The sequence below is a fragment of the Aphis gossypii genome, chromosome 1 (genome assembly GCF_020184175.1).
Source record: "Aphis gossypii isolate Hap1 chromosome 1, ASM2018417v2, whole genome shotgun sequence".
NCBI lineage: Eukaryota > Metazoa > Arthropoda > Insecta > Hemiptera > Aphididae > Aphis > Aphis gossypii.
The window spans coordinates 7,001,837-7,026,901 of NC_065530.1; the positions used below are offsets into that span (position 1 = coordinate 7,001,837).

At 29.5% G+C, this 25,065-nt stretch overlaps 2 protein-coding genes across 4 annotated transcripts in view; one reads left to right on the plus strand and one right to left on the minus strand.

Moving 5' to 3' along the window:
• The window catches only part of LOC114128704 (transient receptor potential cation channel subfamily V member 5), a 47,583-nt gene extending 43,237 nt beyond the window's left edge, over positions 1–4,346 (plus strand). Inside the window, exons 16-17 of one of the 2 annotated variants that reach the window (XM_050198451.1) lie at positions 2,155–2,280; positions 4,191–4,346. In XM_050198451.1, the coding sequence (XP_050054408.1) occupies positions 2,155–2,280; positions 4,191–4,346 (282 nt within the window). Of the gene's footprint in view, positions 1–2,154; positions 2,282–4,190 lie in introns of those variants that run through there. The other variant, XR_007603513.1, reaches the window with a different exon arrangement.
• Positions 4,347–5,900: 1,554 nt separating this feature from the next.
• LOC114128724 (transcription factor AP-4) overlaps positions 5,901–25,065 on the minus strand; it is a 32,254-nt gene continuing 13,089 nt past the window's right edge. The window contains exons 3-7 of one of the 2 annotated variants that reach the window (XM_027993300.2): positions 12,369–12,534; positions 11,532–11,621; positions 7,049–7,245; positions 6,611–6,958; positions 5,901–6,535 (exon numbers count right to left, since the gene is read on the minus strand). In XM_027993300.2, the coding sequence (XP_027849101.2) occupies positions 6,407–6,535; positions 6,611–6,958; positions 7,049–7,245; positions 11,532–11,621; positions 12,369–12,534 (930 nt within the window). In that variant the 3' untranslated portion in view covers positions 5,901–6,406. The remainder of the gene's footprint in view (positions 6,536–6,610; positions 6,959–7,048; positions 7,246–11,531; positions 11,622–12,368; positions 12,535–25,065) is intronic. The other variant, XM_027993301.2, reaches the window with a different exon arrangement.

Genomic DNA, 25,065 nt, shown 5'->3' on the forward strand with positions numbered 1-25,065 from the left:
TAATAATAATATTATATAGGTTACCATATATATATTGCACGCATCTGTGTTATCTTGCGTGTGTTGTATTACACGTGATACAATAAGTACCTATATAATGTATTTACGTTAGCTGTCAAGCACGTCTGTTCTCGTCCGGTTGAACTTTTTGCAATCGTGTTTGTTACACAATCGTGTTGAGCTCGGATAAAATAGATATTATATACAATTCAAACGAAGCTACCGACTCAAAACGACTCAAGCCCGAAATTCATAGTTCAAGCCGAATATACGTCCTATTTTGCTAACGGAATAAAATCATTCTTATACAGTGACCGCCACTTATATAAGACGGAGATTCAGTCGCTTGTAAAACGCTTGCAACGGTCCAGACGTATCCAAATACATAAAAAAAAAATCGGTTAAGAGTATAATCTTAAGTAAAAATGTTCAATAAATTCATTATGAAAAGGTATTTGAGTTGTAGTGATTATTTTATTTTATATTTTATTGCACTTCACGTGCCAGTATGGAAAGGAAAATATTTGAAAAGTATAGTTTGTAAAAGTCAAATAAAGATGCTCGCAAACTCAGACCCTTAATTTCACCCAAAAGCTAAAAAATTAGTAGATACCAAAAATGGAGAAGATTAATTTCAAAATGATAAAAGGATAATTAGGTATAATCGGAAGAAAAAAGAAAACATTTCTTACCAAAAATTCATGGAAAACAAGATGATGAAGTAATTTTTATAAACTACACGAGCATGAAATTATCGAAAGTACCTAACAAAATATAAAAAAAATACATGAAATGTGTGAAATTAAAATAGCAAATAAAGCTAAAAATCAATTCCTCCTTTCCATTTTTTTCCTACATCGTTTATAAGCTAGGTCAATTTAGTTATAGCTTATTAGACACATTTTGGGCAAGTTCGGGGTTCTAAAGGTTCGATGTACCGATATTCTTCATATTTATATTTTTTTTAATACAATATTATGTTTTCATATAATATTTGCTACGTATATTTGGAGAAAAAAAATCGTCGACTTAATAATTAATATAATTTTCTTGCTGAACATTACAACAGATTTTATCTGCAAAAGGTCATTCTATCCGAAACGTGTCTCTTCCTTATTGTTAGTTATGACTTATTATTTTAATTAACTTCGTTATGTAACAAACACTAATTGAGCCAGTATTACATTTTGTATAACTTCACCTACAATTACATTATATTTAGGATGTTAGGCAAACGTTATTTATTTTTACAGTTTAAATTCAATTCATGTCAAATTGAATATTCTCAGTCACTTTAATGAATAAACTGTATCATTAAATAAAAATCTTTTTTCTCATTAGTATTCTAGATTCTAAGCGAAACGATTTATGTAATGATTTTACAATAATGCGAGCATTTTTCTAGCTATCGTCACATTTTGAGACAAGTTGTTCTTATAATAGTATAAAAATATTAAAAGTACATTGCCAAATTTTTTTTTTTTTGACATGCATTTCATTTAAAATTTAGACGAAATTTGTCAAGTAGGTACATATAAACTTTATCTTTTATATATCTAAGTTTTGAAAATGTAATACAAAATGAGATTTGTATTAGATTTACAAACATTTTACCTAGCAAATAATTTTAAAAAACTAAAAAAAATTTTCATGTCTGGAAATAGTTCAAAAAGAGCCAAAATCTTTTGAAAAATATATGGTAAATAAAAAACAATAATGATAACCATTTTCCAAAAATCTCCAGGATTTACAATTATTCGTTATTGAATTATAACACGAGTTACACTAAAAATACAAAATCGATTTTTTTCAAAAATTGGATCTGCTTAAAAATCCTATTTTTCCTTAATTTTGTTTTTTTGTTTTTCCCAATTGTATAAAAAAATTCTGATAAATTTTTACTTTTGACCTCATAATAATATAATATCAACTAGATCCAATTTGATACTAAAAAACATCCTAGATTTTTGAAAATTGAAGCACTTTCACTGACCAAAAGTGTATGATACAAAAAAAACACATTATTGTAAAATCAATACATTTAAAACACACAGTATTATAATAGTAATGAACCTACCCAAGTTCGGTGCACCATTGAGTCCACTTTTTTTTTATTAATAATATTTTAATCTTGTGTTTTCACGATATTTCCAGTGGGCTCGGATTGTACTGGTGGTAGAGAGAGGTGTCAGCCCATCGCAAAGGCTCAAAAAGCTCATGTACTACTCGCAACCGATGTCAGATGGCCGAAGGGCGTTGGTGTTGCGACTCAATCAGACGGTAAGCAAATTCCTATACAAGTACAACACTATAGCTAGGTACTTACATATAACTGATTAAGTAGGTATATAAGACATAAACATCATATGCATAAGCGGTGATCGCTAATCGGAGGAGGAGATTACTGAGGATTATCCCCAGTCCCCAGGGAGTGTAATGTACTAATGACAATATTTTTTTTTTTAGTATACGTAAAAAAAATATTCGTTTTATAAGTATACGATGGGTAAATGTTGAATATAAACCGCGGTGAATGGTGGTAAATGGCAATTGCCAATGGATAAATTATTTTTAATTGTTTTTGAAGATTTATTTAATATATATTTATTAGGTAGGGTCACCTGTGGCCGACTTCTCCAAAACCATATAACGTTTTCATGAATAAACTATAAATGGGATATACCTACAGTGCTAAATAATATGTGTAAATATATGACGATATGTACTTAAATATTTAAAATAGATTTACTGTTGTATAAATTACTCGATTGGGCAGAAGTCTAAATAAAATCAAGGTTAGTGCGTGAGTGCATCATGGATCTGCAGACAATACAAGATTCAAAAAAGTTTTTAAAAAATATAGAAATTCAAAGTTTTAGAATGTAGCGTTATGTACTGAAGGTAATATCTTAAAAATACATTTTCAAATAATTTTCAACACATTTTATGATTTTTATATTTTTAAAATACTGAGGATTAATTAAAAAATGGTAACAACCAAATAATTGACCAAGTGTCCAACACCTAACTGATTATGCTAACAATAATCTAAATAATTTTAACTAAAAAAAAATTCATCCAGAAAAAATAGATCACATATGGAATTATGACCTCGTTTACATTTTAAACAGACTTTACAAGGTTTGAACTAGTTTACACAGTAATTCTAACCAAAACCGTAATAAACACAATACTTTATTGTTGAATTACTGTAACGACGAAATCGACGCATGAAATATTTAAAACATAAATATTATTTGGATAAAATTTATGTTACCATTATCAGATACCAGTTTAAGTGTATGTGCGGATTCTAAACGAGAAATCAACTTTACGTCTTTATTAACATAATGCACTATGTTGACGTCTACTGTTCAAATTGAATAATTTTGTTGAATTTCCGAATCTACATTTCACTAGATGAGTGAATGTGATACAAACATTACAAAGAGTAACAAATGCCAAAAGATAGGGAAATAGGAAAAATGTTTTGTTACAATGGCATCAAGAAACTCTAGTCATTCTTCTAATTAGAAATTTAAAATTGGGGTTTCATCTATTGTATACACAAGTATATTACTTATTTAGATTATCATCGTACACATGATTTCATTGGTAGGACATAAGGAGGTTATAGTTCTTGATGCCAATATAATGTGCATAATGATATAGGTACATTAGGGCAGTGTACGGGTACGCACATTATACACAACAATTTAGTTGGATATCAAACATTTGTTTATATTAAACAAATGTATGACAAGCATAATATGTGTATAAAAAAATACAAAATAAATAAAAAGATGAAAATTATTAAATATTTTCAACTGTATTGTTACAGTCACGAGATCGAAAAATAAAACAAACAAAAAAAATAATAATAATAATAATCGCACATAATCATAATAATAATAATAATAAAATAAGAGTACAAAACACAGTAAAGAGTATAAATACAATTAAATAAACAATATAATAAATATACAGCAATTGAATTATTCAGTTGTCCGCACAAACACATAGATTACTACAATATATGATTTACAAGAGATTCTAAAACGGATAAAAAGTACTAATAGTGGAGTAATAGTATCTTATTATTAATGGGTCAAAAATATTATTCAACTTATTTTTTTCTCATGGGCAATATTTTAAGATTTTTTACTTTATTTTTTTAAACATGTATGTAGGATGAAGACAAGGAGCAAATGAAGGAAATATTAGAAATGAAACGCATTCACAATCGCTATGTCGAAAGAATGCGTGCCAGAGATCTGAGCAGCAAACTATCGTCTTCGTGCGGAAAAAATGCAAATGGGACAATTAATCTAAAAGCAAACAAATAATATTTGTATAATAATAATTTTAAGTCCATAAAAATTATGTACAGAATTATATATAGAATTAAACATGATTATTTATATATATAAATATATATATATATATTATGTATAGCTGTATAAAATACATAAATTATATTTATAATGTATATATAATTAAGATACTTTCAGTAAAGACATTGTGTTAGCTATAATACCAAAAAAAAAAAAAATATAAGAAAAAGAAAAACATAAAAACCAACAATAAAAATCCTAAACGTAATGAAAAAGAAAAATATTAATTTAATCAAACATGTACAAACAGATTACGGTAAAAATGTCGTCCTCTAAACACCTAAGAAAAATGACAAACAAAAAGGGAAAATTTTAATAATTCCTGGCAAATGTTTAATTGTCTATTCTTAAATGTAAATAATTGATGAAGTTTTCTTTTACTAATTTGATTAAATTTTCAAATTTTCTATAATTAAATAATTGTAACTTAACAGAGCACACACTAAAATTTATTAAGGGTCAATTTTTTCAATATAGGAATTATTTCATTTAATTTTGCTTAAAACGAGTTTCTAAACTCAAAAAGAATTGATTTTATCAGTCTCCAATTCCCAAAAATCTTAATATTAATAAAATGATTATGATAATGGCGTACAACATTTACTTAATTAATATTTTTCACTCCAAATCTCTTCCTTTTATACAAAATAATACCTAATAATTATAATAATAATACAATTATGTTTAGTTAATAGTAATATGCTAAATATGAAAAACAATAATTATTTTTCCTTGTGTTTTATTTTTAAATTTATATAATTAAATATTTGAATGTGTATATAAACACACTAATTATTTTTTATTATTATTATTATTATTTTTTTTTTTTTTGTAACTTTTTGTTTAGACATAACAAAGCAAGAATACTGGATATGAATATTATAATAACAAAAATTATTGTATCCATAATAAGAAGAAAAATAACATTAAATTTTGCTAAATGTTCAATAACTGGCCTATTGATAATTTCATTACCTACATTCAAAATATAAGAAAACTGAGGAACATAATATTATACATTGTGACCAACAGGAAACAAGTACATCATACAAGCAACATTATCGACCAATCCGCATAAATTGAGTTAATTTAAATAATAAGTCAAACAAATTACATAAACAAAAACCCAAAATCAATAGCACCGATTTTTTTGTATACAAATAAAAAAGGGTGTTTTATGATTTTATAAAGACAAATATAACAAGAGAACTATATTCTAAAAAAAAAAAATAAAAAATAATAATAGTAATAAATTAATAAATTTAAAAATAAATATTTTATCCTAACATTACGTTTAAGTATTAATAATATTTAAATAACAATAGTAAATAAAAAAAAATTTAAGAACTTCTATTGCTATTACTGCGTATACTTTTATATTGCAAATAGTTGAGTTAAAATGTTTAAAATAACAATAAATTGCGAAATGAAATTCATAAAACATTGTTTAACAAAAAATCTTAATATATACATAATATATATTATATATATATATATATAAAAAAAACGTATGCAAAATTATACAAATATTGATTAAAAGTAAAAGAAAAATGACTCTTATGGAAACATAATTGGTAGTCAAAATCTTTAAACATTGAACATAATGAAGTAAATAATTAAACATAATAGATAATAATAGATAGTCGCTATTATTTTCTCATACAATTTATATTAAAACATTGTAATTTGCTATCAAACACATTTTATGCATTAATGAGAAGCCCAAAATATTATTGTTTAAACAGTATTCACTTGTGGCATCATGAGAACTAATATGTTTGTAAATATTCTAATTAGTATTTACAGTAGTAAAATGTTTATAAACATGTAAAACATAAGTTATTTTCAATTGAGTATAATATTACATAACATGTATTGGGGAATTGTAAAGACATCTGAAACAGAGTGAACATTCTTTACAATATAGTGTTTCAGACTTTCTTAAGAAGATATTGAAAAAAGAACAGACGGTTGGTGGTAACATTAACTGTACAACCTCTTTTTTAATGAAGTCACGAAGCTTGTTTGCCAACAATAACACCAGGTCTGGACGGCCGTACGGGACTATTTGAAGTTACCACCGTTGTACCCTGAGGAGTCTGAGAACCACTGTGGAACTGGAGAAAAGGGTTCATTTCCACCTGTAAAAAGACATTTATGGTAGCTGATTACTACATTTATTCAAATTTGAAGGATTGTTCCAAATTTAAACTTACCTTCAGCAATTTCTGATTGCTAGTCGCTGTGTGTTTAGTTAACGCAAGGGGCGCTTCCTGATGATCATCACTAAACAGGTGGTCACCCTCTAGGTGTCTGATTGCTTCGACAATGGTCTCCAAATTTTGTCTGGAGGTACTGGTGAGGTAAACACGAGCGGACGGTAGTACTTGCTGTTGCTGTGGAACTGGCTCCTCTTCGACTGCTTTCAGTCGATCATCTTCAGGAGCATCAGCGGTCTCAGTCTTAATAAGCACACTGTCTTCCTCCGGCTCTCGCTGGACTACCAGATTATCAGACTCGTTCACTTCGATAATCTCCATACCAGCTTCTTCTCCGACCACACACTAAATTATAAAAAAAAAAATTGTTTTTAAATTATGAATTTCATAAAAAAAAAAAAGAACTATAAGTCCAAAACGGCATAATCCCCTTACTGTGTTTGTATTATGGTGGTACTGGATCGTAGTCTGTGTGTTTTCAGTGGTAGGTTTTTGGTCAACAAATACTTCGCCTAAACGGGCAGAGTATACTTTCACTTGCTCTTCTAATTCGACACGAAGATTTTGCTCTCGTTCTAATTGCGATCTTAATTCGGCTACTTCGTCGATCATTAGTCCTCCGTCATCCAAACCTATAAATACATATTTTATCAATGAAAAAACGTGAAATAAGAAAATGCATAAACCATATATTTTCTAATTTTCTTTATACACATTAGGCTACGCATTTCAAATTATTACGTACTTATATTTAGAAAGATCATAAGTTTTAAAGTTTAAATTAGTAAACAAATTAATCAGAAAAAAATGTTCGTCCTGATTAATTATAAAATATGTTGACTACATTATGCGCTTGCAACAATGAAAGATAATGAATCACAGATTAATTGGCTGTAACCAAGTACTGAATATAGGTCAATACAATTGATTTTTCCAATCATACGTTATATCATCTTTGATGATAAATTAATAAATAAAAGCTAATAGAGATGACATTGTTTCGAACTAAAATGAGAAAATTCTCAAAATTCCTAGAAACCTACCATTAGTCGGAACTCAGAATAGGTAAGTAACTGAAATGAAGACGTTAAATATTTCAATTCAATACAGATTATTACGTATGAAAAACAATTTTGTATGGAGACAGTGTGTTAGTATCTATTTTTAAGGATATGTTATAATTTATTTATATTACCTAATATAAGTAATTTATTTTGCTATTAGAAATAATATAAACGTTTAACTAAGTTAACCAGAAATATCGAATGTATTATTAATTAATACAAAATAATTATCACATATTATTTGAGTAACTAACCTACCTATGTACCGTAGAATGATTTGAATAGTAGAATGGTACTTATAAATAGGTGTATATAGTGTAAATATTTTGAAATTACAAAAAAAAATATTGACTGATATTACATAATTTATATTTTTTTCTTTTGTATTTCCTGATTATTTAGGAAATTACTGAGAATATTTACTTTTCACTACCAAAAGTAGATCCAAAACAAAACAAACCATTATAAGACCAATATATTCATACGTATAACGTTCCACTCAGCATCCTTAAGTAATATTATTTTATCATGTCAGAATAATTTATTTGTAGTTTTTTTCCAAAGAACCATTTATGCCAACTCCCGAAATATTACGAACAAAAAAAAAAAAGATGAAATATCATCTTGTTATGTGTCACTGAATCGTGTTATGGAATATGTATTCACTATATATAAATTATAACATGCGTAATTTAGTTCAAAATCTTTAACTTAAAAATGTAATTTAATCGCTTTGTAAGCAATTATTTAAATGCAGTAACATCAACTTCCTATAGTTCCCGTTATTATGTGTCATAAATCAAAATGTAGCCACACATAATATTATTGTATATAAACACAATTGTAAGTCTGACGTATACAAAACCGAATAAGAAAAATACACAGTGCAATGTAAGTTATTTAAAACACCCTTTTTATTTATTGTTTATGTACCTACTTGCTATTTGCATTTTATTTAGCAATGGTAAGAAATAATTTTGAATATCAACTAAAATTCAACAATGAGAAGTACTATGGTTTTGTTTAATTGTATACGAAAAAAATAATAACAGTTTTAATAAAACCATTTATTTTATTGATTGAGATTTTTATGAGTGAGGTAAATAAATTTGAATATACTTAATAATTATTACGACTATAATATTACGTACTTAATTATACGACACACAACAAGAGGTCGTGTACAAAATCTAGAAAAATTATTAATATTTACTAAAAAGATTAAAACGCCAAGGACTTAGACGGATATCATCACAAATAAATTACTGTACCTATAATAATTCCGCTGTCTGTTAAACACAATTCTCACAGAACACATAGAGTAACAGATCATAAGTATACCTATTATGGCAACGCAAAAAAAAATATATTGCTGATTAAAAACGGGATTAAACTATAGACTAGACATCACTCAACAGTATAACAGTCTTTTAATTTATAAGCAGACAATTTTGCTTGGTATTGCAATATACTCAATCACGCAAATAATAAACGATTTTTCATAAATCAACATCGTAATTAAATATTCACATTCTGCATGTATTTGTTTTATGTAAATGCATTCAGAGCTGACACGATAACATTTTTTTTTATCCAAAAAATATCAGTTCATAAATTCTTATCCGTGTGAAGCATTAATAGCAAAAATTCACAAGTCTATCTCATGAAATCGTTCTCAATATTGAAATCTTTAATTTATTCAAATACATGTTTATATACTTATTATATAAGAAAGCCGAATAAAATACATAATTGTAGAACTAAAAAAGTCTTATTATTTTTGTATTTTAATATCAAATCAAAGAAACAGTTTAATATACGAAAAATAAAGTTAATTGTAAATCTAAAACTGTACATGAACAAATTAAAACAAGCTATGTCCCATTTAAGCTCGTATAATTTTTAAATGTAAAATCAAAAAAATAAATAAATCTAAAAAATATTACATTTTAAGTTTTAACCATTGTATAAGAACTATTTTAGGTCATGTACTATTTTACAATAATTATCGTTAATAACTGCAGCTGCAAGCGAATCCTTTTATTTACAGACACTGCGTACACACAGCTATGAAGGACATCTTTACACAGCGGCCGTTACTGTTCTAACAAATTCAAATGTGCCCGTTATTATAATGTCGAGTTACTCTGTATTATAATTAATTTTAATATTACAATGAACACCTTATAATTAGCTCAGTACAGAGCACGAGACAAAATGAATTTTCTGAAAACATTTTATACGTTACGTTTAAAAGAAAAACGCAACTGATCGGACACGCGATACTATAATATATTACAATATACAGACATAATATAGTTTATCTACTCAGACAGCGGAGACACGCTAAGCGCATCTGTCTGCCCGTCGTTATAATATCAAAACGGCAACGATATGACATAATATTATATTATTACAGGGGCGGTTCTTGACAAGTCCTAAAGGAGGAGAGGGCGAAAACATTTTGCTCAAATATAACATCCCACTTTTTTTCCGTTGATGGGTACATGAGAAGTAATTTATTTTGTATACACTTTTAATACCAAAATATTATGAAATAATTTTTATTCATAATAAATGTATTATGTTTTGACAGCAATAATGAATATTAGTGATACAATACATATTTACTAATAAAATCGCCACTGAACAATTAAAATGATGAAAAGAAGAGTAAAGAGAAAATAGCAAGTGTGAAATAACGGATATCGTTGATAAACGAGTGGGAAGCGAAAAAGATTTAGTACCTCAAAAAAAATCGAACTTCCGAATTTCCAAGTAATTAGTTACATAGGTATTATATTTATAATTTACTAGTCTATTATTAAAAAGACGAGATCCTTATTCATACTATATACAAATCCGTTTATTTAAAACATCGTCTATCGTACCATACCAAGACAAAATAAAAAATAAAAATAGGTGCATCTAGGTCGATATTACAATTGCACCTTACAATTTTATTTATATTTTATTTATTACTGCAGATATGCAGTCACCAGCTATTAACAAAATTTGAAAAGAGAATATATTCGAAATTAATGTATTATTATATTTGTAAGATATATATACAACTGAAAAGTTACAATATTAACCGTGTACAAGTAATATATTATTTACGATATTTAAGAGCACATAAGACGTTGTATCTTTTTCATTACCATATTTTATAAAAAAAAAATACGAAGTTTTCTTAGAAATATTTTTCTCTTTGAGTTTTATTATGGGCGTTCAAACGCTATATCTATGTGCATTATGCCTTAGTATAAATCTGCTGTGCATTTTTTCATTATAAAATTATTTGTTTTTGAAAATGCGTATTGTGTTGCTACATTTTGACGCACCATACTATGACAAAACGTCATATTAACCCAAGACGTCACAACTTCGATTTTATTCAGTGAAATAATAATATTGGCGCTATATATAGCTTGCTTAATATGTAAACGAAAACGTGTGTCCGACTATATACGAATGTATTACAACAATATATTACCTATTCTCTCAATAATTATTATTCGTAATAACTATGATATTTTCACCGATTAAATATTTTGGTTACAATTTTGAGCTTTGCAATAAATATTATATTAATATAATATATAGGTTCATCGTTTAACTTTGAATAATACTAACCACCCCCTCCTAAGTTTCAACCTAACTTCCATCACCCTTTATGATGTGCGAGTGACTGCTTAAATTACGGGGCGGTACGACGATTGTGATGAATGATGATCGACGACGAATAAGAAAGCCAAGGCTGCGGTAATGTGACAAGACTATAACGGCGTTAGAACTGTTAGAAGATGAGTGCATACGATGCGTAGGTATTATATTATATTTTATAATATTACCTGATGCGGTGCCGATCACTTGGATGTTATCGGGAGACAACGCGCCGCTGCGATGATCACCGTCAACGTTGGTGTTCAAAATCACAACACCTATCCAAAAAAAAAACCATTATAATCATCGTACTCCGCCGGGTCACACTCGATAAATAGATTTTTGTTTTGTTCCGAGGGTTTTATGTATTTTATTATTGTTTTCCCGTTCGGCGAATGAAAGGAATATACACATTATACGCGTGCACTGCATATATAGACGACGCATAGTACCTATATATACCTACACTGCAGCCGCCGCGGGTCTGTAGCCCATTATAATATTATGCTATATATATACGCAACGGAAAACGAGAAAAACACAATAAAAATTTCGGGGTGAAAAGCCTAAAAATAAAATATAATAACAATAAAAACACCTGGCTCACGCTGCGATCGCCGTCTCCCACTCACTCTCGCACAATATAATGTACAATAATAATAATAATAAGCGAGATCTGACGCACGATATAGGTACAAAAGGGATAATGCAATTTTTTTTTTTTTCGTGTAGAAACCTGCAAGGCTATACCATACACACTGTGTGTAGTAACAGCGAGTGCGTGCGTGCAACGTCTGTATATATGACGGTGTAATAATATTATACGCAATTTAAACGGCGCTGTGGAAAAGAAGAATGTAAAAATATAAACGTAATAACCGGCAGGTGCTGCTACCTTGCCGCGCGTCGTTGACCCTCTCTCCTCGACGGTTCACGACGAACCGAATAACCACCCGTCACGGTCGCTTGTCCGCGATCCGCTCCCCACCACCACCCCACAAATGACGCCGCCATCGCGTACTTACCGGTAGAGTCGTCGATTTTGCGTTTCTTGTGCACGCTGGCCGTGCTCAACAGCTCACCCTCTTGCTTGCTCACCAGCCGCTTCAGCTGACAGTTTTGCGACAAAAGTCTCGTCTTCTCCTGCTCCAGCTGGTAAATGTAGTCGGCCGTGTGCTGAAGGATTGCAGCCTGCGAAAATACGAAATATCCGATGTAAAAATACGGTACGAGATAACTAATTGTTGCGCGTGCACGTGGTTCATAAATACGTATAATTATTACATCGTATGAAGAGCGTTTTGACATCATACATAGGGTGTAGACTTTGAATCGGTCATTAAATTATAATACTTGCGACCCAGATTTTGTCTAATAAGTAAATTGTGTAATTATCCAATGGCTACCTATGGTTTATGAATCTCTGTAACGTTGGGCGACCTCGCGTTTATATAGACAGGTTTAAAAAAAAACAATTTGTTTTTGGGTTAGTAATGCAATCCATTGTATTCATTTAATTTATACGATTTCTAGACAAAGTCGCACAACCATTATAGATGTTAAACTAAATTCTGATTTTATAGCGGGACTGGTAATTTTTAAAGAGTCTCGTCTATACATATATTCGGTATATTCGGTAGCATCAAAGAAACCCGACCAGGTGTTGTAATCCATTCGGCTTCTTTGTGTAGCTTATAGAGAATGCGAAAATTCCAAGGTTTGATGAGCGGGTTATAGCCACGAATGTGTTTTTTACGGCAGGTCTGTGATCTAATTTTGTTGTCGTTAAATTATAAGTGCCAAATTCTAGGAATCGATGAGCGAGTTTGTCCCGGATGTGTTTGGTAATGTAATATATCGGTAATAAAAAATAGTAAGTCTAATATAATAAAAATTTAAACGACACCGTCAGTTTACAATACAGTTTAGTCCAGATCAAAAAGGTAAAAATAAAGCCTATACTATATAGCTTCCCGAATATTGATAGGTACTAAAAATCGTTTAATTCGAATGCACATAATCATAATTATTCGTAAATTATTTACCAATACAGCGTATGTATGTATTTTGCATAATACTAACTATATATTAAATTTAACTGTTTATTATAAAGGAAAATGTAGAAAAATTCTAATTATTATACTCGAACTAAACAACGTATAGGTTAGATATATTATATGAGTTACTATACATACTATGTCATACTGATTCCCATTATAGTTGGTGACTGGTGTATACATATGTATATTTAACAAATGTATAATAAAACATAATCGTGTTTATATTTATATACCACATATGACCTACATGTAGGACGAGTGACGACACGATGTCAATCTTATCTAATGATTCAAATATTTATGTTGTAGAATGTTACACCTTATAGTAACAAATAATAAATTGTACGATTTATCCAACACTCTAACGTACAATATATCGAACAATATGATAAATGTGTAAAGTATTTGAAGTATTCAAGTACTTAGACATGTTTATACTTCAATAATCTATACTGTTTCTTAAACGTTAACAAGCAACTAGGTGTACTTATTTCGTAGAAAAAACGAGTCACCAAAATAAACATTATAAATAAGTAATATACAACTCACGATAAAAATTCAAAATATTAATGAAAAAAAAATACTTTGTTATTTAATCCTAAATCAATATTAATTATTGATTTACAATTATGATCCAACATCGATTTTAGTGACAACGAAAGAACATCGATAACAATATTATACAGCCGACTTGCCTCCCCGAAATAAGATGTAAGTTACCTGGCAAATTTACTATCTAAAAAATATCATATCATATAACCGATATAAAATACGTGTGCCCTATGACCGATAGTTCATAACATTTTGCTCTTTGCAACCAACGGGTGGTGGATATGATATGATATTACGCCGATAAAAGGTAGAATTAAATTATTTAAAATACAACATCAACCTGTAGTGTGCGAATTATTCTTAAAATATTCTATACGCGACTATTAAAATATACGTTATAATTAAATAATAAACGTAGACACCATCACGTGTAAAAATATTCAAATATAGAAAATAAAATTCAATATAAATTGTAGGCACGTAAACACTTGAAACTTCAAAGCTGTCTGGCGTGTGACATATTATTTTTTAATCCCACGTGCATTTGGCTATTTCAGTCATAAATGATGGCACTTTAACGTAGAGTGAGTTTTTAAACACACGATTATTAAGTCAAGCGATTTTTAAACAAGAGCTGCATGTTAATATTACATTTTCCGGTTTATAGATTAATTTATTATAAGAGCATAATATAGTTGAAGGGTATTTTTCAAGGAGGGGTTTATCGGACATAATAGACCGCACCCTACAAACATATAAACACACCGCACTTACGACGAACAGAGTATTAAACATTTTTCCAAACAAAATTATTTTGACAGCATAACAATACAATATAACGTTAAGAATATATACTGCTGAGGAAATTCGAGAAAAGTTTATACATATATTAAAAAAAAAAAATTCTACTCCAATATTGAATAATATAGCCTTCTGCTGTTGACCGTTAAAAAAGAAAAAACGACACTTCGTGTAGGAAACTGTTATGAAAAGAAAAAAACGTCTATCCGGTTCCTCTACAACTTAAAGCATTTAAAAAGCCATCGGCAATAAATGCGTAGTATAATATATTATTTCATCATAAAAGACGATTATTGCCTTATTCGATCTCAAACGAACCGCCTGAGAAAATAAAACATCGCCGCTCGTAATGTTCACGTAGGTAAATGATAATATTATGATGGCTGGCATCGTTTATACACATATATATAAAAGCATAATAACAGCTGACATTTACTAATAATATTACCATTATAGATTACTGATTAGAGGTATATATGTAATATTATAGATTATTATGCAATATAATCGTTGGCAAAGTGCATCAATAACATCGCGGTCCGTTTATAATAATAATTGCACATTTGACCCCGCACCACGTTCATTACAATATCAATGATAATGTGATTTTTCCAAGTTGTTTTCAATTATACGATTTTCATGTTTTCTCACGATGTGCATGAAAATAGTTTGATAATTAAAACGCAGGCCACTAATACACGACCTATCGGATATTGAATTTACAAGTACTCATTCACGAAAAAATCCCACGTATAATTGTTTTTATTAACCGCCAATGATTATAGAAATCAAATACGTTATTTCAAAAAATAATAATTCTGTAATCAATAAATTACTTTGTTAATTCATGTTTTCCATTGTATGATACGACTATCACGATAAATATATCTATTTTGGCCAAATTCTAAAGACGTTGAATTATGTTAAAAATAATAATCTAAGCAAATACACTAATTAGTAATTATTAAATATATATAATTAAAGCATGCAAGTATTAAACTTGCATTAGTGATAACACTGATAATAAATTTTAGTAGTAGGTACTATATGATTCTCCAGTAAAATTTGTGGAAGATCGACTTACTAGGGTTTGCTACTTATACATAATAACCATTCAAATATAATATGCATTATGCATTTATAAAGATTTCCTACTTCCTTTGAGGCAATAATTATATAATATTATGTCTTATGATAATTAATAATCAATTTCCTTTATAATACATAATAAAAACCTGCTTCAGCATCTTAAATCGTATTTTCTCTTTTCCATCAATATATTATCATGTTACGTTCAAAAAAAAACTGTATACAATTGTAAAAGTCTGAGGAAAGTATTAATGATCAAATGTATTTATTATTTAATATATACCTATATCTACATGTATATTATTCCATGTAACTAAATAAATAATACATTTTTATCAAAATAAATTTTAAGAACGTAATTATATTTTATAAGACATGTGTTATTAGTTAAAATGTGTTATCTCAGTACAGCAGTTAAAAAAAAGTACGAAAAACAATTATTCGATTCAATGATTCATTTTTATAATATTTTAATAAGAATAAAAATTATTTTCAATTAAAAAAAAAATCATTCAGTAGGTAGGTACTGGATTTGTACTAATTTGTTTATTTGTTTATTTAGGTATTTATTTATTTTTTTTTTTTTTTTTGGTTTAACTGGAAAGAAAATTTTAGTGATAGAAAATGTATATTTAAAGAAAAATATTTAATAGTTTTTTTTTAATATTTTTAATTGTACAAAGCATAAAATTTGGACATATAATTTGTAATAGGGAGATTTTATCTAAAAATGAGATTATTTTTTTGTAATCGGATTTATCATAATTAAACTGAGTAGAAAAAAATTGTAGAAAATTTAAGTTTTTTTATCAATAGCTAATCATGAAATATTTTATCGTATATTTTTTTACATTTTATAATTTATTGTACATTTATAAGAGTAATTATTTTAATATTATTAATTGGATTTTCAAAATTTTTGATTTGTTATTTTTTATTAAGTGTTTGCAAAACCGTTAATAAATTTAATATTGAACACTGAACAGACTCAAAATTGACAATGAGTTATCATTGATTCGAGTATATAGACTTTTTATAGGTAGTAATTATACTATACTCCATAAAACATTCACAAAAAATATTTCAATTTTGACGATGGAGCGATGTAGAATTAAATATAAAATAATTCGTATAAAGAAAATGTATAAATTACTATGTTTAAAACTTTATAAGCTTACAAATTATTTATGTGTAATGAATATTATGAACGTAAATATGAACGTTATCTTTTCAATTACTTAAAAATGTTTAACCCTTTCTATTAGAAAATCACGGAACGATAGATAATAATATACCACATATATAGGACATAGGTACGTAATAACATATTTTAATACGATTAACATTATCGGTACCTAGGTAGGTATTTACTTTGTTTGGCTTGAATTGGTATGGATGTATAGGGTATAAACTTATGTAATAGCACTATACACGATAATTTACATAGTCATACAATTTAAAAAAAATAGCTATAAACATAGAACAATTGTAAAATTATTACATAACAGTAAACCATTTTCTAAATTATACGGTTAAAATAATTTTAATGCATCGTAAAGTTCTATTTATAAAATGAAAATGACACGAATACGTCGAGGATATTAAAAAAAAAAAAAAATTTTAACGAATACAATTATTTATACAGTTGAACGATTCGCGTTGTAAACTTTCACAAGCATTTACAACTTCAGCTTTAAATCGTAAATAACACAATATTGAATTTATTGTCAGACCGGCAGTATCGGCAAGTCGTAAACATACAAATTAAAAGTCAATTATCAACTTTCCCCCGAAAACTACTGAAATTCCTAAATCCGTCGTTTATATTTTACTCTCGAGCGTTTGAATCACGTCCTGAAAATATGTTCAACAACACAGAGGGTAAGAAAAACTGGCAAACGAATATTTTTCTAATACATGATAAAACTGTTCAGGTAACTTCGCCCTGTACTAGTAATAATAACAATGATTTATCCCAAAAAGTATGATTCATAAAAAGTAGGGAGAAACAAATTTCCAAAAAGTTTAAAAATAATCACGTAAAACAGTGTTAACTATTGATTTGTTTACAATTAATTATTACAATATTCATGATAATTAACTCTTGTTGTCAACTTAAACCTTTAACAGTGTCTTCAAACCGACACGTTTCTCATAGGTATTTATTTTTATTTAAACGTACGAAAAACAACATGTTGACATCTAAATCAACAGCACAGTAACTCGATAAATTTACTTTTTACAAATGATCTAGTTTAGTTATTTTTTAGTAAATCGTTGTTAATTATGATTTATTACGGTTTTCAATTGCGTCTGCAGGGATACTCCTCTTATATTACTTAATATGACATCATAAAGATGTTTAGTATCCACTCCACACTGCGCCGAGTATTATTAACAATAAATCAGCCGTTATCGTTGTATATTAATAAAAAACAAATCTCTTTCGTATACGACTCCGGAAACGGACGCACGAAATCATATGGCGCGTAAAATACTATCGGTTAGGAGGGGCGGACGACACGGAAAGGCCCACCCACGTCCACCTAGCCTGCAACGTTGATCGAGCCCGCGCTCACTGCACGCTATATAGTAATGGATGTATATAATAATACTCGTATCTCGATTATTCTATAAATCAAGACATTTCGATCACGAAAAAAAAATTAACCATTTCCGATACATCGAGTAGAATTTAATGGTCGATAAAAATATAATATTATAATGATATCATCATGATCGGAATCGCCAATCGGAAACCGGAATGATAAATATAATAGAAATACTATTATTTCAAATATATGAATGATATTGTAAAACGTTTGAGTGGACAATATTTTTCAGTGAATGGTTGTTTAGAAAATAACCTAAATACAACCTATTTTTTCAAGGGATGTAATTAGAACATCAAAACTTTACCCACCGGGCGTTAACTCTATAGTCTCGAGCTAGAAATATTAATATCAATATAATTTGATCGATGAAATTAGTTGATAATGATCATTCTTATTGAATTTCTAATCAACTAATAATCTACTTCTATGCATAAACGAGTGAGTTAATTGATAGCTGATTCGGAACTTATGGGTTATCTCTTTTTTATACTATTTCCCAATAAACTCAATACTGTTAATTATTACGACTACCTCAGGTTAAAACTGAATTTTATAGTTTTAAAAATGTATTCTACGAATCAAATCCCACAGTTAGGTTTTTCGGACAACTTAAAGCGCAAAACATACAAAGCGATGTACATTGTACGAGTAACAAAAAACCAATTCATTGTAACGCACATTTTTTAAAAGTATTACCGTTAAAGGAAATTTCGACAACTTTTTCATAGAACATTGACCACCCTATAGATGAGACGAGTACATGGACCACGAACCAAAACGATAAAAAATACTTTGAAAGTATAATAGTTATGGGAAACAGATTTTTCGAAAATGTAATATACCTATAGAATCTGCGAGTTTTGTTAAGCAGACCTATTCAATAGTCGTACTTTTTTGTCAAGCAAATTACAAAATCGTCTCAAAACCAAACGAAGTTTCAACATGTGTGATGGTAGTCATCGCTATGACAAAATTCAGTAAGCCCGGAAACCGTATGGTCGCGATAACCAACCATTAGCCGATAACAATCGTCGCATTCGACTGTAGAACACGACTATATATCGCTACGTCATATTATTATAATATTAAACAGCGCACGCGAAGAACGTTATTATCGATATAATAGGATAGTTATGACGTCCGTCGTTATGTGATGTGACGGAGGCGGTGGTGCAGATGGCCGTTGAAGGAGAACGCAAACAGCTGCAATACGGCGGCGGCGGCGGCAGGACAGAAGGTGCCAACGAAAATACAACGGCGCCAAAGTCTTTGGGTCGAGGGGATGGGGGGGAGGCGACTCTGTCTATCTCTCTCAATTCCTACTACTCATCTCACTCGCACTCATTTTTTTTTTGTCTCCTTCTCCGTCTTTCTCGCGCATACACACGTTTTCCCGACGAAATATTAATCCTATAATAATAGTAATATCGACGTATATACTCGGTGAGATTATCTTAAAAAAAAAAAAAAAAAATGTTTTTAAGATATTTTTTAAACCGCGAATACGACACGCCGAGTATTGAATTTCCACACGCAACGAGACAACGACGACAACAACAACAACAAACAATTACGACGTATTATTATTATTGTTGTTGTTGTTGTACACTATAAAGCGTCCAAAGTGGAGTCTCGAGACTTGGCCATGACGACGACAGTGCAGTGCGTCGATATACGCCGCGTCCACATCGCCGGTCAAGAATATATAAGAGAATCCAAGGCCAACCGGTGAGCGGTGTGGCGTTCAGGTGAAAGAACTAGTGACCTTGAATGTGTGTGCGTCGCGCGCGGCGCGGCCACCCAATGTCGTCGTCGTCGTCGTCGGAACCGAATTCGACGCAATAACACATCACAAAGATTCGGAGAAGAAAAAAAAGAGTTCCGAACAGAGGACCGAACACGGCCGTGGTGGACACGGCGGTCGTTTTTGCACGTTGTCGTCGTCGGTTATAATATTAGCCGTACACGCAGAAGAAATAGGCACGACGTGCGGTGACGGCGTAAACGACCCCCAACGAGCTGCTCTCCGCCCCGTAGATAAGCCGAACGAGTAGCGCTAACAATCGATAACAGTACATTGGACTGATGTTATTATTATTGTTATTGTTATTGTTATTTCTGCGTTGTTATTATTATTATTATTATTAGTGCAATACCGTAGTTACCTGCACCACCGTATACCGGCGCCGCCGCGATCTGAGGGCCGCCGTCGTTATAATATTTGCTAACGCGAGACCGTAAAAAGCGGGACACGGTTCAAAAATCCTATTCCTATTATTTTTCCTCAAAATTAAACACTGCAATATTATTTATTTTGTAATCATTTGTCCGAACGAATTAAGAGCGCATGCGGTTAGCGAATCGCTAACTTACACAAATATAATATTGTGACTTTAGTTAAGCATGGCATTTTTCAGTTATTTACACTTGCGATATTTAATATTATCTACTATAGTTTTTGGCGATATTTTTATTCATATAAATAGTTTTTTAAGAAACCTATGTATATACTTTTTCAATAGTTTTCTCATTAAAATGTGACACGACAACGCTGATGGAGCCCGACTAATGACGAATAGATTTCTTCGAGCTGCTACAGCGAACGATAATAAAACTTCTATATACATTAAAATAGTTCTACATTGATTGAATTTATTTCATTAAAAATACATTTCTCTCTATCGTTAATTCAAAATGAATATCCAACGTAAAAACGCATATGGGTAATAAAAATGCACCAGCTGAGATGCCCGCTACATTTATGCCTTTCTTCTATTACTAATAAGAGATAATCGGAGAGAGCCGGTAGGGGACGTCCGCTTGACGAGAGTACAATGAGTAAATGTTCTTAACCACGGAGGGGGAGGAACTGTCCGTCTTCCAAAGAACGGAGCGAGGGGCATACAATATATTTATTTACATAATGTTATATATGCGTTCCACTTAAGTATATATATTATACATACGAAAGCATTTCATGCGCACAGACTTCATCAATCATTACTCATTTACAAAATTCGTTCGAAATTTACTCACTATACGCGCACACAACAATATATCATAATATTATAGTGTGTATACTGGTATATACGCACTATTGCGACGTAAATTATAATAATATACAAACGATATCGATTTTTGTCAACTCAACACCACCGCATGTGGGGCCGCCCAATAATAGAGTATTTCACCACGCACATGTACACAATGTTATTATACTATAATAATATTATATAATGTACTATTCACCAGACGACCTCGGAATATGCGCCCCTGCCCCCCACTCCCCCGTTTACCAATGTCACACATTTGAGTTTTCGACAACGAGCGAAAATTTAACAAGCGTTTAATTCAATACGTCGCGCCACTATATCCAATAATATTATGTTGTATATAAGTTTATTATATTACTTTTGTGTTTGTTTTTTATCATTAGCCTGCAGTTGATCCGCGGTTTTTTAGATTTCTCAATACAATATAAACCATAATATTGGTCCGCTATTATAATACAATTTTGAACGTTGAACAGAATTAAAACTCATCATTATCATTTGTCATTTATCATAACATAAATCATAATATTATACTTATTATTGACATTTATTGCAGACTTTGTCGAACACATGAGGTGGCCATGTGTGATGCACGCGAGTGTCAACCAACCTAGGACCACCGATGCGATTGTTCGCGATAAACTTAGACCATTAATAATAGTAATAATAAATCAGTATAATATGCCCTTGGTGCAACGTCTGACTAGCGTACTATAGTGTATGTTTATATACGACCATAATACCCAATATCAACACACAACAACGCACTACGCACGTGGATATTGTTTGACAGCAGATAGGATAAAAAATTCATCTGTTTACGAAAACTGTAACACTGAATGGTGAGCGTCATAATATTATGTAGACATATTATACATAAATGGATTAAATGCTGGTGCGTTACGTTGGAAATGATAACTATCGGTGTATGTACGATTCGCGATTAAGATATTACGGACAAGACGGTAAAATAATGGTGAATAAATATTTTGCTGGTAATAATTTTACAGTCCGAGGGACAGAACACGTGCATAATAATATTATTAGATATGGTTTAGGGCGTGAACGTCATAACGTTGAAGTACTGTAACGAACCATATACAGACACGCCGCACCGTTTCAAAGGGTCGGAGTACTTGAATTGTTCAAAAACAAACTGGTGTTTTTCGGGATACTATAGTATAGTACTTAGTATAAGTAATAATTTAATAATTTAATAAAACCATTTTAAATTATTTATTTTTTTTAAATATTTGATGTAATATAATTTATAATATCTTCACCTAATAGAATAAAAATTAAAAATGTTTACAAAACTTATTTATCACACAGTACTACAAGACACAACACCCGTAATACATGCTATTATTTTCATAAGAATGCGATCAATACATAGTGACCCGGAAATGTTTTGTTATTGATCATCTTTCAAGAATCGAAGCACATTTCTACCTGCCTAATTAGCATAGTCAAGATTATTCAAACTATAATTAGAAAATGACATTGTTTCCAGCATCAAACGACGAAAATCAAACTAAATGGTGCGACGCACAACATTTATGGAGAACGAATAGTTTATTTAATTATAGTTATTTGCTATACCATGAATACTCACAATAATAATGCATATGGAAATCATATCACTAATATTATATAATATGTACGTGTTACTATGGCACCTAGGCACTAAATATAGAAATAAGAAAAACATTAAAATCATAATACCTATACGATTTGAAAACGCATTAACTACGAGTGTATAATCGGGTTAACCACACAACAGTTATAAGTAACTATAATAAAAAAAAAAAAAATAGTGAAGTGGATCAAATACCGATCAGACATTCAGACGTGATTGCTATATAATACTGAGATGTAATAATATTTGAGTCAATCGGTCGAGTTTTTGCGGTCAGCGTACTGTTTACTGTTTACATAATAAAACGTGTTTTGTGATACTAAAAAACGATTCATAGCATACAATCTGTATACAGCATAAATAAACAAAGTTTTAATATGAAATTAAAGTACAACTTTTACAAAATTAATACATAAAAATGTTTTCAATAAATTAAATAGTTCGATTATTTTTAACGTGTCTACTCCGGTGCCTACTAAAAAAATGCGTTCTAAGTCCACGCGTACGAAAATTGGCCTGTTATCATATTATTTTATTTTTAATTGGCATGCTGTTAAATTTAATTTTACTAAAAAGATACATACCCACAACAAAAGAAAACATTATTGTTAGTAACTGTAAAAATCAGTACTAATGAAGATAATACCTACAATATTATAATATCCCGTCATAATTTTACTCATACAATCGTGATCTTAGATATTCATTTTTGAAACACGAAAATTAATTTGAAATATGTATAAATCAGAAATTAGGAACCCTCGCTTTTGTAACATTTGCATCAAGAAAACACACAGTTATGTATTTATTTTTAAATTAGATCAAATAATAGAATAATTTAAGTGGGTATGTACTATGTAGTAACAATTATAATGAAGTAAAGCGTAATTTCTTTTGAAGTATAAAAACGTTAAATAATGACTTTCTAAAAAAACACACAATATATGACGAAAGAATAACAGTGTATTTTAAATAACAATAGACTTAATTTTAAAAACAAGAACTTAGTTGTATATTATACATTAAAAATCAAAAGAAATATTCTCTTTTTATCATTACAATAAGTACAACTCCGAAACACAATTCGAGTTTGTATTATTACAACTTATAAGTACTACTCTCATAATTTGGTCCAAACAAAAAATCTAAAATAAAATATAACCACATTAGCTTGGTCATTGACAAACTTTTTAACAAGGTAAGTATAATCGTTAAAAATCAAATATTTAAACTGTACTAAAGTTATATAATTGTACTCTAATTTATTATACGCCAATAATAAACTCAAAGAATCATTATTATCATTATTTTCAACGAAAACCAACAATTGTAACAATTTTTGAAGTAAAGGCATAACCAAAATTCCACATTGAACAATGAATACATTTTATACAAAATCTACAGTTTTTAAAAATAATATTTATTAATTTTTTGTCTTTAAAAATTTCAAATATTTCAAATATAATTATGAATTATTTAATTTGTAAAATAACATTTGTCAGGGAGCATGGTATGACGTAGCGTTTGGTCGTAGTCTCTAAATAGTCTTAATACCTAGAGCTGTGGTCAAGTACTGTCCAGCGCTACTAGCTCTCTAATGCATGATCACTCGAGTTCTTATTGACAAAGCTATATCTTACATACGGAAAACACGTGTTCCAATAACTTACAGTACCATACCTTACAATAGTAATCATAAAAAATCCTATAACTAATAGTTATCGAAACTTAAATAAAACAAAAATGTAAATATTAATAAGAGAATTGAACAAAATAGAATTCATCTCATTCTCGTAATAACAGAAAAATATTTTTTAAAAAAGGCATTCATTAAGAAAAAATATTTATTTTAAATATTAAACCAATACAAAACAGTAAGTACCTCTAAACTAAAATATTTATTCTAATAATTT